The sequence below is a fragment of the Condylura cristata genome, unplaced genomic scaffold, assembly GCF_000260355.1.
Source record: "Condylura cristata isolate star-nosed mole 26May11 unplaced genomic scaffold, ConCri1.0 scaffold00010, whole genome shotgun sequence".
In the NCBI taxonomy this organism is placed as follows: Eukaryota; Metazoa; Chordata; class Mammalia; order Eulipotyphla; family Talpidae; genus Condylura; species Condylura cristata.
This window is the reverse complement of record NW_004567111.1, coordinates 29261949-29279117: the sequence shown is the minus strand read 5'-3', so window position 1 is coordinate 29279117 and position 17169 is coordinate 29261949. Positions and strand designations below refer to the sequence as shown.

The 17169-nt window shown below is 33.5% G+C and overlaps 1 protein-coding gene across 4 annotated transcripts in view; it reads left to right on the top strand.

Moving 5' to 3' along the window:
- The window catches only part of TDRD3 (tudor domain containing 3), a 115133-nt gene that overhangs the window by 71982 nt on the left and 25982 nt on the right, over positions 1–17169 (top strand). For all 4 annotated transcript variants that reach the window (XM_004680108.2, XM_012723278.1, XM_012723277.1 and 1 more), the window contains exons 11-12: positions 6815–7662; positions 12568–12693. In XM_004680108.2, coding sequence (XP_004680165.1) covers positions 6815–7662; positions 12568–12693 — 974 coding nt within the window. The remainder of the gene's footprint in view (positions 1–6814; positions 7663–12567; positions 12694–17169) is intronic.

Genomic DNA, 17169 nt, shown 5'->3' with positions numbered 1-17169 from the left:
AGCTGGTGGATTTCATCAGTTACCAAGCCATTCCCTTCCTCCCATGTGGACTGCATTCTCCTTTTCACCACTGTAAACAGTACTGCCATGATTTTTTTTTTAAAGATTTATTTATTTGTACATACAGAACTGGGGTACAGGCCAGAGGCTCACGGGCGGTGAGAGGCTTCACCAGAGACAGAGTGGGGAGCAGAACAGGCAGGTCGACGAAGTACACTGCTGAGGGGAGCAGCGGGTGGGTCAGGAGAGGTCTGCCGCGCCATGTGAATCAACTCCGGGGCAGGCGGGAATCGAACTCATGTGGAAGTGGCTTTAGCTTCTCAGTGCAGTGCTGTAACCCCCTGCGCCACCAGGGAGGGCCAAAATGTATTATTTTTAAATGACTTTTGATGCATGAGTTTAGTCCTCAATATAAATACTCACTTTATCAATGAGAGCTTTACCAGACTTACTCTAGATCCACTAATGTGCAATTGAATTGAACTTTTTAATGAGTAATGATGGAATGGTAGTTGAGACTGCAGTGCTATATTTGATGCTCTGTTAATGTCCAGAATGTGCAAGGCGGGCAAAAGTCATTTAAAAGGTTTTAAAAGAAACAAAGAAGTGTGACTGGAGTGGTTATTTATGTGTTAGGGTTGGTTGGAAGAAAGGAAACATGTAATGCTTCTTCATAGTTGACAATTTTAGAGCATTAGGATTAATATCTCTGATGATCCCCTCCAGGGTATTGAGTCATACAACACCCACCACTAAGACACCCTTAGTCCATTGTACTCCCATCGCACTTTGCTCTTACTTTCCTCTCTTGTAGCCTCAATTTGTAGTCAGATTTCTAGGGTTTGTTATTGGTTTGGTTTTATCTGACCCTTTGCTTTGCTTCTCCATATTTCACATACAAGTGGCACATTCTGCTATTTGTCTTTCTCCTAATTTATTTACAGTGGTCAAGCTGTGGAAACAACCTAAGTGCAGGAAAGACAGATGTGGTATATACAAACAATGGAATACTAATCACTTAAAAAAAAAGATAAACTCTTGCCATCTCTAACAACATGGATGGAATTAAGGGGATTTTGTCATTTAAGCTGAGTCATTTGTTATATGCTTATTTGTTATCTGTTTCTTCCACTGTACCTAAAGCTCCACAGGATAGAGAGGTCTTGCCTACTGCTTTGAATGTTGTGCGTGGAACAGTGTTGGTGCCTCCTTATAGTAGGTGCTTAGTTATTGTATTACTGTGGTGTAACTGAATGAAAGTCATCTCAGTTTTACATGGCCACACAGCTGCTCATTGGTAGGATGAGGTTTTCATTCCAAGTCCTTCTAATTCCAAAAACCCTGATGGGTCTATGAGAAAAGCAAGATTTTATAATTTTAACACTGAATCCTCACCATAATGCTTTGAGGAATGTCATTATCCATACTTTAGAGATGAAGAAACTGCATTACTTTGTCAAAGATCCATTACTAGGAAATGGGAATTTTACATATGTTAAATTCCATTTATTTTATTTTGAGCTCAATATTTGTGTATTGTACAATCTATTTCTGTCATTTGAAGGCAATATAAATCTGTCCCAATGTACCTTGAAGCAAGCCTTTCTTATAGAAAGCACAGCAGATGTTTTCTATTTCTGCGTTGTTGCACCCTTCCTGAACTGAGGTGACAGTGTTAAACAGGGAGCCATGAACTTGGAAGCTTGTTTCATTCCCACTTTTTAGTAACTATATATCTTCCTCTCAGAAAATGTTTACTGGGTGCCATCTGTTTACTTGGGAAACAATGCTGTGTAAGACTTAGAGCCCACTGTTAATTTGGTTAATGTGTAATAATTTTTAAAATAGTCTCTTTTAGGTAAAAATGTAGGCAATATTGAAATCAATGAAATATCTCTGTCCTTAAAGTGGAAACTTGCAGCTAATTTAGCATATTGCAATCTGTGAGAAATCCTTGTGTCTGCTTTTTTGTTAAAATAAGTAAGTTATATGTGCATAGGTATATCTGTAAATATATTAAAAGGAAGAATAACCTCTGAAAACATGTATTAGTAGTGGCTATTCCTAGAGGTAGAATCTAATAGGTTGAATGTAGAATTTTCACTCTATATTTTTATGATATAATTATTTTTTACTTTTAAAGTATGACACCCTTTTTATTATAGACAAAAATGTAAAGGCTATATAAAATTTTATATGGACAGTGCTTATATTTTAAGTAAAGATGGTAACAGTATAATTTTGATTTTTCTCATGTAGCTATATTATCTCTAGTATTTGACTTGTATAACTTGACAGTAAGTTTTACTAAAACATTCTTTTTGCTGTTTTCAGCAAGATAACCAAGCAAACAAAAAACAAAAGCAAAGGAAGGATGCTAACTGAACATGGGAGTTGGGAGTTGTTAGTATATTATAAAGGAGGGTTACCTTATCAAGCAACAGTTTTTCTTAATTTACTTAGTTTTTTTTTAGAAATTTCAGCATGAATAGTGATCATATTAATCATGACAGCTGACATTCATTGACTTCTTCTTAAAACCAGATATTGTTCTAGAGTACTTTACATGTATTTTCTTTTTAATGATTTATTTATTTATGCATACAGAACTGGGGTACAGGCCAAAGGTGCAAGGGCCATGAGAGGATTCACCAGAGACAGAGTGGGGAGCAGAACAGTCCACTGACAAGTACACTTCTGAGGGGAGCAGCGGATGAGACAGGAGAGGTCTGCCACACCATGTGGATCACCTCCAGGATGGGGATCGAACTTATGTGATGCTGAAGTGGCTTTAGCTTCTTATTGCCATGCTTTAACCCGCTGCACCAACAGGGAGGGCCTACATGTATTTTTTAATTAAGGTGTATTGGTTTTAGCACTATGCATGATATAGAGGGATAGGTTCACACCTCTTCAGATACATGTTACCACACCGCATTTACTACCAAACCACCCATAATTCTCCACAGTACTCTACTTGCCTCCTAAGCTTTGTTTTCTACCTCACCTACCCCTCTATTATTCATTTAGTTAATCCTCTAAAGTAGCCGCTATTATCCTTATCTTAAAATACTACTGGATAAAGTTAAATTTTTTACCTAAGGTGACAGAGCTGCTAAGTGGCATAGCTGTAATGTAACCTGTGCTATTCTACTCCAGGGGCTGTACCCTATGCTTGTGCTTTCTGAGTGCCAGTTGTGAATGCCAGCACCATGGTATTAGGGTTTAATTCTTTACTGCATTGATGGAAAGAGATTAATTTCAGGTCAGAATTCTAGCAGTCTTAGTATGCAGATTTATTTTTTCATCCCATCAAAGTGTGTGATTTGTGATTTCTGCATCTTACCAGAAATGAACACTTGTATTGATAACATTGTTACAAAAATGTTGTTTACATTCCCTATTGTTTCTCTGGGTTGTTTGGCCTATATGGTAGAATTTTCTGGGTTTTGGCTTCCATTATGTTGGATTTTAAATCCTGGTTTAACATTTTCTACCTTTTAATAGTAAGATAGTCCTGCAGAGTGGATATGAGAATAAATGTGAAGTAATGCAGGCAAAAGGAATTTGAAGTAATGCTATTTACATAGTAAAGTTTTGATAAATATTAAGTTTATTCTTCAGGTAGGTGTCTAGAATAAAATGAAGAGTCATCTTCCAAAACAAAATATGCCTATTTTCTACTGTATAATACAGATATATCCATAACTAGAGAGTGACTTTTCTGCAAAAGAAATGTTAATATTTTAAGATCCCTGATTAATTTAGCACATGCCTGTATACAAACTCAGATGTTTTGTGTCAATTAATATAGTCATCCTCAATAGTCCTTATTTTAAAATAATGGGAATGTAAAACATTGTAGTTGGGTCTGTTGGAAACATACATTTTGAAAACTCATGATATGGTATACTAGGAACATTTTATTACAAACCAGACTAAAATCATACAGGATTAATTGACTAATTTTTTAAAATGCATTTTCATATTTAAGGTATTTTCTCAATTTTTCTATATTGATGAACTTTTTGTTATCATTTTTGCTGATTATTTTCTGATATTCTTCTATTTGATATTAAATGTTACCAATTTCCATGTTTGTTTTTGTTTCACCTTTCCCTTTCCAGTCACTAACACAAAACTGTGAGACATTTTATTCTACTGCCTACACAGAAAAATACCTTGGTATATTTGTTTGTAAAGTTATTGTAGAGTTGGCTTTTTTAAGGAAATCTATGAATGATGAAACTTACTTTTGACTTATTGTTGTTTTACTTTTGAATGAATAGATGAATGTAGATACTATGTTTTTATGAAGCGTGATTTTGTTCAATTCAATGAGTATATTTTCATATTAAGAAAAATTCCTCTTTTTTTTAATATTTATTTATTTATTTGTACAGAACTGGGGTACAGGCCAGAGATGTGGAGGGTGAGATGATTCACCAGAGACAGAGTGGGGAGCAGAACAGGCAGATCGATGAAGTACACTGCTGAGGGGAGCAGCGGGAGGGTCAGGAGAAGTCTGCCTCACCATGTGGATCACCTCCGGGGCAGGCAGGAATTGAACTCATGCAGAAGTGGTTTAAGCTTCTTTGTGCTGTGCTTTAACCCGCTGCGCCACCAGGGAGGGCCCAAGAAAAATTCTTATTTAAAAAAAATCTTCTATAGGTTTTTCTTTCACTGTTACCTTTGCATAATAATGGAAATTAAGATGTTCATAGTTAATAAAAATACTTATTCTGCAAACTAATGTATATCATCATTTAAACAGATTAGGAAATCCATTTTTTTTTCTTTTAGAGCAGTAAAATCAAATTCTTCCACAGCTACCAAAGCCAGCTAAAGCTTTCAATATATATATATAGTTATCTGGAATTCCATCTATCGTTCAGGGTACTAAGTTGCTTTCTTGATTGCCTAGGGTTATTCATACTCCCTGACTCATTGATACTAATGGCCTTAACTGGAGTAATTTAAGAAAAATTGACCTAGCTGATGGCAAATAAAGTACCTTTATATTTTACTTCACTTGGAAGCTGAAATTTTCCTTCAATTCACTGTTAAGGAACTTTACCTGTACCTATTAATAAACCTCCTAACATCTATATCTGAAGACTACTGTAGGAAGTATTGATAATGCATATAAAGTGCTAGTGTGGGGTGGCTACTACATAGCAAATAGTTGCAAGAGGCACCTGCTGTTTTTAAATCCCTAATAATGATTGGGACAAGTGCCAGTACATGCTTTCTACAGAGCATGCACATTTTTGTCCTGCTTTATATTCAATTTTATTCTTGATTCCTTGAATCCTTTATAATAGTGAGAGCAGAAACTGAGGGTGACCATTTGTCTTTTCTCTAAAGAAAAATTTAATATTGAGTACAGTTAAAATATATTTTAAAATATATTTATAAAGCAGATCTTGGGAGAGAATGATTTTTTAAAATTGTCTAGTCTTGCAATTTGAAAATTTTTTTGTCACAACCAGTGTGTGGTTTGACTGCATATAGGGTTATATTTAGAAAATAATTTTCATTTAATTTAAAATATATTTATAGCTTTTTCAGTTGACTTCTAACTGCAGTGGTTCTTTGAGGAGTTTCTTTGTACTTTAAGTCTTGATATCCCTATTAAATCTCAGGAATTTTAAAGACCTCCTCATTTCCTCAGTTATTCTAGCATTTTTTATGGTATCTGTTTGCTTCAGGAATGTATGGAAATGCATGGAGACAGGTTTAGTAGTCACAGTAACTGGGAAAGCTGGGAATGTGTAATAAGAAGGAAGTTGGGATTAGTGGCTGGAGGTCAAAGAAATTAATTTTCTTACAATGTAGGTAATAGTTTTACCCAAAATATCAAATGTACCTCAGCTCAGAAATATTATGAGCTGGGCATATGACAAAAGAAATAAGACATGTAGCCCAAAGACCAATCAATATGTTTGGTACTGTTATAGACATGCTGTATGATACAATGGAGGAAGAAAGTGTAAATGAGATAATACAGATTAGAACAGAATTTAAATCACTACATGATCTACTATTGTGGCATTATCTATGAATATATCATATCTATGAATACATTTTTTACTGTTTTACTTTTGGTTTTGATTACACTAGACACTGTTATGCTTAATCTTAGTTTGGCATTTGTTCCCTTTTATTTCTAAGTAATACATCGTTTAGTTGTTTTGATAGGTCAGGAAAACTACTATCTCTTTTTTATAGTATATATCCAGTTGTAGTCCAGGACTTAACAATTTCAAATCCAGTTTGCATCTTTCTAACACAGTTATCCATATATACTATACTGGCAATTCATTTGAAAACATTTTTTCAAAGGCTAGAGGTTGTGATAGCTACACTTCAAAATTGGAGTAGGATTCAGAAAGGAGTTGAAGATTGTGTACTTGAATAGTTGCATAGATGTTACTGATGTTACAGTTTGCATGCTGTGCTTCATAAATGGCTTGTGAAATGACTTACCAGTATAGCATATGGATAACTGTGTTACAAGGATGCAAACTTTCAATGACAAATACACATTGCTTTTAATTTTTTCTATAATTTTGCACCATTTTTTCTTAGTTCCTGTCACTGCTTTACTTCACTTTTATAATTGACTAGGGAAACTACATTAGAAATACAAGACTCTAAGGTAGCTATAACAAGGTGGGAAGATAGTAGATGATGTTAAAATAGTAGGTTGGTAACATTGTATTATTATTATTATTATTATTAAGCACTTTGAAATAATTGTTAATGCAGACTCTTCATTTTAATATGCACATCATGTACCTTTATTTTTCAGAACCTAAATCACAACTGCAGCAGCTGCATCAGGGACAACACAGATTGTCAAATACTGAACAAAATGGAGTAAAAGATAACCAACCAAGATATCTTCCTCGAAATGACACCAGACAGCCAAGAAATGAAAAACCTCCTCGTTTTCAAAGAGACATCCAAACTTCAAAGTCAGTTTTAGAAAGCAGTGGATTACCTAGAAACAGAGGTTCTGAAAGATCGAGTACTTCTTCAGTGTCTGAAGTATGGGCTGAAGAGAAAATCAAGTGTGATAGACCGTATTCTAGATATGACAGAACTAAAGATACTTCATATACTTTAAGTTCTCAGTATAGTGATGGTACTTTTAAAAGAAGAGATAACTCTATGCAAAGCAGACCAGGAAGAGTTTCATCCTATGCAGAGGCAAAAGAAAATCCACCTTCTCAAGAATCCTTAGATTACAGTAATCAAAAGCGTGGGAAAAGAGAAAACCAAATAGCAAATCCTGATCATTTTTATGACAGGAAACCACGAACAATAAGTAATGAAGCATTTACTGGTGTGAAAATTGAAAAACATTTTAATGTAAATACTGATTACCAGACTCCTATTCAAACTAATAGTTTCAGTGGTGTTCCAAATGGTGAGACAGAAATAACACTGAAGGGAAAGCGAGTAGGACCCATTAAGCCAGCCGGACCCATCTCATCTGCACCCTATGACAATAAAATATTTTACAACAGTGGGCCTAAAAGAAGATCTGGGCCAATTAAGCCAGAAAAAGTGTTAGACTCATCTATTCCTATGGAGTATGCAAAATTGTGGAAACCTGGAGATGAATGTTTTGCACTTTATTGGGAAGATAATAAGGTATACCTGCTGCAAAGATATTATGTACTAATATCAATAACATAACATTTTAATAATACAATAGGCAGCCATTGCTTTGGGGTGGTGAGTTTTATTCTATAATAGTACCTTTACAATTGAAAAGATTTATAGAGATAATTATAAAAGAGGGAAGACAAAATATGTAATTTTATATGGATGATTAGGATGAATCAGTCCTATAGATTTGGTTAGGTTTCATTTTCTCTCATGTATTGGAAAAGTATTGTACATGTAAGTGAAACTGATACATTATTTTACTTACTATTTGCTTTCTTTCTAGTAAAAATTTATTGATTTACAAGGAAGAAAATCAGTTGTAGCATAAACTAAATTCTGTGGTTTTATTTAAATTAAAAAATATATACATCCTTTTTTAACAAAAAATTAAGAGCCGAAAGATTAATTATTAGCTAATAATAAATAATTAAATAATTATTAAACTAGTATTGTAAGCACATGTCGGCTCAAGGAGAAAGAGGAAAATTGTAGAGAAAGGAAAGGGCAAGTTAGAAGATGGGGTCTGCAAGATCAAGTAATAGACTTTGAGTGGGAAAAGATCAACAAAACGAGGAAAGGAAAAGCAGGGGGATAGCCTCAGGAGAAGGACTTTGCACACTTTTCTCCTGATGCTCATCACACTCACATGCCAGCTCTCATTACTTGAGAGCTTTACTCAACATCACTTCCCAGAAGTCTTTCTTGATCTCTCCTACCACCTCCAGCCCTGTACCCCAGGAAGCAGCCTCCGACATTATTGTTTTTCTCAAGCGTGACCTTAATTTACTTTCTAAAACATTTTTACTTTGGTTCCTGGGTTGTTTTATACTTTCCTTACCATTATTTTAAGTTCCTTAAAGATAAAATTAAATCTAGTTTTCCTTTTCAGTTCTGCTCTTCCCACAGTGTAGGGATTCTATTGTTATTTGTAGGCTCTGTTTATAGTTAATCCTGGAGAGGGCATTTAACAAAGGAAAAAAGAATAGCTAGAGAACTGGAGATCCAGTAAGGTATTAGTGAGTGTTAGGAAGTAGGTATAGGTGTTCTTCACTATCCAGCCTCTTATTCTTCTGACTCAGACCACTAAGTTTCCAGAATATGGAACTATCTGATTTGGGTATTAGGGGAATTACTTATGTTTAATTGTTTCTACCTCATGATAGAGACAAGAAAAGATGAAGTTGTTAGATCATTGTTGGATTATAGACCTAACAGTGCCTAGCTATTAGACAAATGGATGTTTGTGTTAAATACTTCTGGGAGAAGTTGATCAAGGTGAAGGTAGAAAAAATATTTTTCTATACTGGACAATGTAAGGTTGTTGGTGACCCTGAGGAGTAGAGGAAGAGTTTGGAGTTCAAATCCAATATTTGAAAACAACTGTGATTTTCAATTGAAGGCCCAGAAACATGTGCCCTCGTAAGTACAAAAGTAGTAACAACAAGCATGACAAAACCTAAAATCAGCCTTTTATATGATCAAGAATATCTGCTTTCACTCTGCTCCAAAATAACTTTTTTGACTTCCTTCAGTAGTCCCTATGTCGTGTCTGACATACAAGAAAAAAATTATGAGTGTGGATTTTAAAAAAGACAGAATATTAATGACCAGAAACTAATAAAGCAGCAGAAGAATAATAGTAGATTACAGTTATTCAGTTATTAAACTTAGCAGACAAATTCACAAATACTAATTCTTAAAACCATAATTTAGTAGCTGCTGTCAGTGTCAGCTAAGCTAAGTAGCTAAGTATCTGCTAGACATTTTTAATATATCAGCTTGTATTGGCTGCGCTACTCAAATTATGCAAATACCTTCAAATGCCTGATGAAATTGTTCATAAAATTTTCCTTTTAATTGTAATTGTTTCAGAAATTAGTAATTATTCCTTCTGCTGAAAAATATTCAAAATAAGGTTTTATAGTTTCTGAAACAACATGCTTTACAGTTCCTAAAATGTTTAGAGCTTTTTAGAATAGTTTTGGAATGATCTTCTAACACAACAACCTTGATTTTGATTGTGTAACTATGAGCTTTATATAGATTATACTATTTTTTGATTGAGTAACTATGAGCTTTATATAGATTATACTATTAAATAAATAAGATAATATGCACCCCTAGAAAAGATGAAATTGTCTTCTGAAACAACCTAATTTAATAGGTAACTTTTAAACATCTTGTAAAGTTAAGAGACAGCTTTCTAATTTTCTAGCCAGAGCCCAGGGTAGAGATTTAGGTAAGGCTTTGATTTTAACTGTCATTATAGCCCATAATCTTAATTGCATTGTGATGATATTCTAGAGATAATTAATTAGTATAGTCATTTAAAAACCTCACAATATTTTGCCTTCTCTCAAGTTTTATTTCCATTGAGGGATTTGAGAATTGGGGACTGTTCTCTCCTAGGTTGGTTCAGCAATTTCTGCTCTCTAAACTGATATATTATAATGGCCTCTATGGTGGAGGTTTCTTTGACTTAGACCATATTTTTCTTAAATTTGCCATCAAAACTGCCATTATTGTGATCCTGGTTTTAAATTTTGTCACTTTTTTTAATTAAAATTTCTCTCCTATAGACTAAATACAAGATATTAACATACATACAACTGGCTCTTAACCTTCTTGTCCAGTTTTCCTTGTCCAGTTTTCTGTTGATTGACTCTTCTCACATAATGCCATAATTAACTTCAAATAATTTGTAGTTCCCTGTACTCATCTTCATTATTTTTTCCTAAAACATTCTCCTCAGTTCTTTGCTTAGCTAGCCTTTCTTAATACTTAAGTTTTATCCTTGTCATCTGCACTAGGAAACATACTGAATGCCTTAGCTTTATTAAGACACATTTCACTATTTTCCACATTATATATAGTGGAATTTTTTTCCTCAGTTTTTATTTTATAAATTAAACTAAGTTATTAAAAGGATGTCTATTTTTTTCCCATTATATAACTTCATTGTTGAAGTTCACCTAAACTGACATAATTGTCTAAAATGTTGACAATTGAAGGATAGGTGTGGAAAGACTCCAGAGAATTCACAGAACACAAAAGTATGAAACAGAAATAAAGGAGGGAGAGAGAGAATTGAAGTTATATCAAGAAGTCAAAGATAAGGAAAATTATGACCCATACCTAGATCAATATCTAGAAGCACATTGGATTAACTTAATAACTTTTATAATGAACTGTATTGATTAATCAGTAAAAACTAGATTCTTTCCTGGTATATCTAAAGTAACTCATATTTTGGAAAGAAAAAGATTAAGAATTTTTGTCACTACTAGATTTTTCTGATTCTGGTGATCCTATTTAAAGGTACTATTAGAATTAGAACATTCAAATACACTAGCTGGAAGAAAATATTCTTTTAGAATAAATGTTTGTTTTTTTTTTTTAATTTCCGTTTCATATTCAGTAAACAAAATTCATACCTATAAGTTAGGTCCTGAATGTGTTGACCTAGCCTGGAAGAGAACTCCAATCAGTTGGACTCTCGGTTATCAGATAAATTGTAGTTGTGTAAATTGGTGTCTTGTGAGTTTGTTACGTGCATGAGTTTCCAGAGCCAGGTAACACTGGGTAACCTGATGAAGTTATCTGGTCTTCTAAAGTCTCAAATATCATAAATCTTGGATGTAAGAAAGTGCAATTTATTCCTTGCCCCACATCTCTGCTTCACCCCTGCTGTCTTTATTTTTTGCACTGAATGCAGTAGTAAGCCATTCTTGTTAACATATATTTTTGTCATATATAACTGCAGACAGATATAATTTATCTGTAGTTATATATTATGATTAATGTGTAAGAATTGTATAACTAAAGTTATTCAAAGGGTGTCAATAACTAACAACAAACCATAATACTAGTTCTTTTTATACCCTTAGCATGTGACAATTCACTGCTAACCTACTTGTGTCCTAAAATCTTATTATTGCTGACTGTATGTTAATTCATATAAATGAGAGAATTTATCTAACTTTTATTCAAAGTGTGATTAGCCACAGTAAGCTTTCTTAATTAGAAATATTCTTTTAAAATATATTTTCTTTAAAAAAAAATACTGTAATTTGGGCCCTCCCTGGTGGCACAGCCAGTTAAAAGCACTGCACTAAGAAGCTTAAGCCACTTCCACATGAGTTAGATCCCCGCCTGTCCGGAGGAGATCCACATGGCATGGCAGACCTCTCCTGACGCATCTGCTGCTCCCCTCAGCAGTGTACTTCGTCGTTCTGCCTGTTCTGCTCCCCATTCTGTCTCTGGTGAATCCTCTCACCCTCAGCATCTCTGGCCTATATCCCAGTTCTGTATGAATAAATAAATCTTAAAAAATATATATACTGTAATTTGATACTTTTTAGAAGAGATTTTTTTATACATACAAAACTGGGGTACAGTCCAGGGGTGCAGGGACAGTGAGAGCAGCGGGTGGGTCAGGAGAGGTCTGCCACACCATATAGATCACCTCCGGGGCGGGGGTTAAACTCTTGCTGAAGTGGCTTTAGCTTCTTAGTGCTGTGCTTTAACCTACTGCACCACCAGGGAGGGCCCTGCAATTTGATACTTGCTTAGAGAGTAAATCTGGAAAATTCTCATTATTAGAAAAACAGTTATTTTAGCAGTGTGGTGATGGAGTTAAACTTACTGGTAATCAATTTGTTTCATATATATATATATGTGTGTGTGTGTATCAAATTATTGTATTGTACACCTAAAACTACTACAGTGGTATGTGTCAGTTGTATCAGTAAAAAATGAATTCATTTAAAAAAGTAATGAGCTTTCAAAATAAATAGTATACACTGCAACAACTGAGTATTTACATTTCTATCAAATATTGCCTTTTGTGGACAATGTTATATTTAAAATTCCTTTTTGTCTCCTTAGTTTTACCGAGCAGAAGTTGAAGCTCTCCATTCTTCGGGTATGACAGCAGTTGTTAAATTCATTGATTATGGAAACTATGAAGAGGTGCTACTAAGCAACATCAGGCCCATTCAAACAGAGGCATGGGTACGTGATCCCAATTCTGTACAAAGGCATAAGCTATTTTGAAGAAAATTCATAGCTTTATAAGATTAATCATAATCATATAAAATTTCAAGTGGAAAATACTTTGAATTTGCAAAAAACTGGCTATCTCTAAAGGTTTTAATTTAACAATTATACTGAACTAGAGTTAAAATGAAGACATTGCTGTTATTTTTCTTGTGTAATGTTTTGTTAAATTATGTTTTGGAAAGGATGTCCATGCTTTACATGTTTGCTCAAAATTTGTGTGTGAAAAATGGTTTTTTTATGCATATTTTCTCAGTTTGTCACTTTAAATTTGACTAAGTTCTGTCCAGCAGTTGTCAAATTTTAATCTCTGTAGGAAACATGTATATTCGTACATCTTAGTTCCATATAGAATTAAAAACAGCACTTTAAATTACATATGAATTCAAATGCATTTACTACACGTAGATTTGCATATGTATATGTACAAATCAATTATAACACCTCTGTTTAATTATTATTTGATTAATTTTTCCCCAAATGTTATGTCAAAGTTGTGTGGTAATATTGATGTAATTTAGGATGGATTGGTCTGATTTCATGAAGTACATTTATATAGTATTTATGTGACTATACAGATTCTCAACTACATTTAGGCAAAATCAGAACAAGGCATATTAAAATTAGTTTCATAACATTTTTAAAATTTCTTTATTCCAGTTGGTGGATAGTTATTTAAAAAAAAAATTAACATCAGAAGTTTAATGTTGATATGTTGATATTTCCCTAAAATAACAAAATAGGAAATTACATCATCCAGTGAATAACTTTCATCATTAAAGCATACATTCTCATAAGCTGCTTTTACTTTAGCATTAGTTTTAGACTTTTCATATTTTTTTCTGTTTCATCTTGTCATGTACCCTCTGCCCCCTCAGGCAAACAAAAACACTAGATAAAACAACAAAAAAAGCTAGTGGCTATAGTCATGTTTTGGACTAAGGATCTTTATTCTTTACCTTTTTATTCTAGAAAAATATCATTTTCTGGGTAATTTATCATTACACTTGTACAGTATTGAATTAAGAGCTCTTTTCCTCATTCTCATTCTCTAAAGTTTAGGTGCTTTCCCCCCCAAATACTAAAATACTATCAGCATCTAACTTATGTATTTCTTTCCTTGGAGAAACTTGATGTTACTCTATTTTTGTCTTTTTGTTACTCATGTGATAGCTATTTTAATGTCTTTTTTCTATTAATCCATCTCAGTTTAGACTTGGTGGTAAAAATAATTATCTATATTTCTAGAAGTTGAGTACTGATAGGCTATTAATTGTATGCTCACAAATGTTTTGGTCATGTTTGCAAAGGTTCAGAATAGAATTTTTACATTATTTAGGTTTTTTTTTTAAAGAAAATTAAATGACATTTAATCGTTTTCCTAAAATAAAATTAGTTTCTTCGTTTCTTCTTTTCATCATTTTCTGTTCCAGAGCACATTTGTCATTCCTCATTGTAGCATTTAGAGGTGTTTGGTCCTAGGTGATAATTTTCTTGCTACAGTCAGTGATTTTTCCTTTTTCCCCTTTAATAGTCCTCATTGTTTTGTCATTGATTTTAGGTCTCTGTAAACCTAGCTGGACCATACATTTATCAGATGTGACATCCAGGTAGTGATACTGTTCTGAACCACAGCAAAACTTTCATATTCTTCCTACCCATTTGTGAATGTTCATATATATAGTATTATACATTTTTTTCTTACCTGTTTATTTTTTTTCTGCAGTCAATTTAAAAATCTTTTATAGGATGCTTGAAATATTTTACAGAAAAAAGCAGGATAGAATCCTTAAATCTTTTGGAAATTCTGGTTCTTCTTTTCTCCTACTTAAAAATAGTCAAGTGGCTGTGATGTTTTTATGATCTTGCATAAATTAGTGTAACAATTTTATTTTACATGAATTGGTTTTGAGGATAAGATCATCTTTTCTTTCTCTGTATGAATAACTGATTTAGGTGCAGTAACATCTCCTTAATATATAGAAGCCATCAACTTATATATGTTTATCTCCACATTTTGAAAATACATGTGCGCATATATATATACATAAAAAGCTCCTGAAGAAAATGCCCATGGATTTCTAATATATGCAATGTAGATTAGAATTCTCTTAGCCTCTAAGATGGGGTCTGACAGCACTTTTTCTTTCTAAACCATGGAATTGTTGTAAACTTTAAGTTAACCAGAAATGTGTAGAATTATCAAAAGCAAATTATTTGTTTTACTAATTAGAAGGACTTTCTAATTGTTAAATCATACTACAAAAATTAAAGGGCTGTAAAGGTGCAGCAAAATGGTTAGAAGTCAGCACAATTATTTACTCAAAGAATGGATTGTGGATTTAATTTTTTACCTCGTATACTAGCTATATGCATAACTATTTTTGATTGAAATGATATATTTTATTAAGGCTTATGTTTGTTATTGACAAGTTTGAAAAGCCTCTTGTTTTCCTAAATACAACAATGATCATCCTTTGAATATTTTTTAATAGTTTGCAGGAAAAACAGTAGGAAAAAACCTTCATAAAAACCAAAAGCTTTTGTAGAAATCAATTGTATTGTCTCTTGAAAGTGTTAAGGATAAGTCATTAAATAAAAAGCATAATTGTTAAGAAATTCAGCAACTAAGTTAACCATCTCTTGTATGGAAAATTAAAATAAAGATCAAATTAGTTTAATTCTAAGTGTTATCATTTTTCATGAGGTATAGGAACTACTCACTTAATTCTGTTTGTAAGTAAGGTTCTTATTACTCCAGAGCATGCACAGTGAGGATATTATGTTATAGATAGCCAAAATATTGTATGTTCTGGTATGATTAAATACTTTATTTTCTTGAGTGTGGTTTACTGAACTTTTTAGTAAGTCATTATTGAATTATTCTACGTTAGCTATTATAAAATACTCTGTCCTAATTTTAGTCTTTACTATAATGAACACTATCATGCACAATGTGAGGTTCACAGCTTTATTTTTTAAGATTGATTTATTTATACATACAGAACTGGGGTACAGGCCAGAGGTGCAGGGGTGGTGAGAGAATTCACCAGGGACAGAGTGGGGAGCAGAACAGGCAGATGGTCAAAGTACACTGCTGAGGGGAGCAGCGGGCGGGTAAGGGGAGGTCTGCCACTCCATGCGGTCACCTCCGGGGCAGGCAGGGATTGAACTCATAAAGAAGTAGTTTTTAGCTTCTTTTTTTTTTTTAAAGATTTATTTATTTATTCATACAGAACTGGGGTATAGGCCAGAGATGCGGAGGGTGAGAGGATTCACCAGAGACAGAGTGAGGAGCAGAATGGGCAAATCGACGAAGTACACTGCTGAGGGGAGCAGCGGGCTGGTCAGGAGAGGTCTGCCGAGCCATGTGGTCACCTCCGGGGCAGGCGGGGATCGAACTCATGCGGAAGTGGCCCAAGCTTCTTAGTGCAGTGCTTTAACCCGCTGCGCCACCAGGGAGAGCCCACAGCATTCTTTTAACTGGATAAATGCTCTTATTTCATCATTGTTTTTGAACCTTGTAGGGTTTCCCTTAATTTAGCAAAGTAAATGAAGCATTTTTGTAGTCTCAAGTTATTTATAAAATTATGTAGGGAGAAAAGTATAATATTTTATATTTCTCCCTACTGTATGAGAAAACATTATGGTCAAAAAAGACCTTCTGGTCTTTTTAGCTCTAAAACTAAAACCAGTAAAAAGATGCCACAGGCAATTTAGAATTACTATAAAATACTCTGGCATGATGCTTACACAAATCTTCTGTTTTTAGGGTGTTATTGCTTCTGAATGTGCTTATAAACCTGTAAAGACATTATCAAGGCCTGATTTTCCAATTTATATTTATAATCAGGATTCCAGTGAGAAGTGTTTTAGAATATGCTGACCCCTAAAATTTCTATTTTAAAAGTTCATGGTATTTCCTTCTCAGCATTAGAAAATAATCACTGTTTAGCTGTTATTCAACAAGAAAAACTCTGATTGTTTATTTACAAGTGGTAAGTTTGAAGACCTTAGCATACTCATCATCTTGGACGGTAATTTTGAAACATTCAGATGGATTATATTGTCTTTCAGGTGTCCAGCAATCTTAAATTTTTATCTGTAGAGTATTCATTTATTAACTAATACTCAGTGTGTGTATGCATTAGGTGCCAAGCTCCATTATAGGTGAGAAAACACAGGAAAATCCTTGCCCACTGTTAGGAAGAAAGTTGTATTTCGTATTATGTGAAACAAGCTAAATATCTCATATAGGTCTTTGTTCTTAATTCTTGAAACTTTGAAACAAAATGCAAATGGAAAAAATCTTGTTGAAATTTGTAGTAAATGCTTGGGTCTTTATATTCTGCTTTACTTTTAAGATAAAATTGATGTTTAAAAGAGAAGTATGAAATAACGAATTTATCTGCATAGGAAGTTCTTATCTAT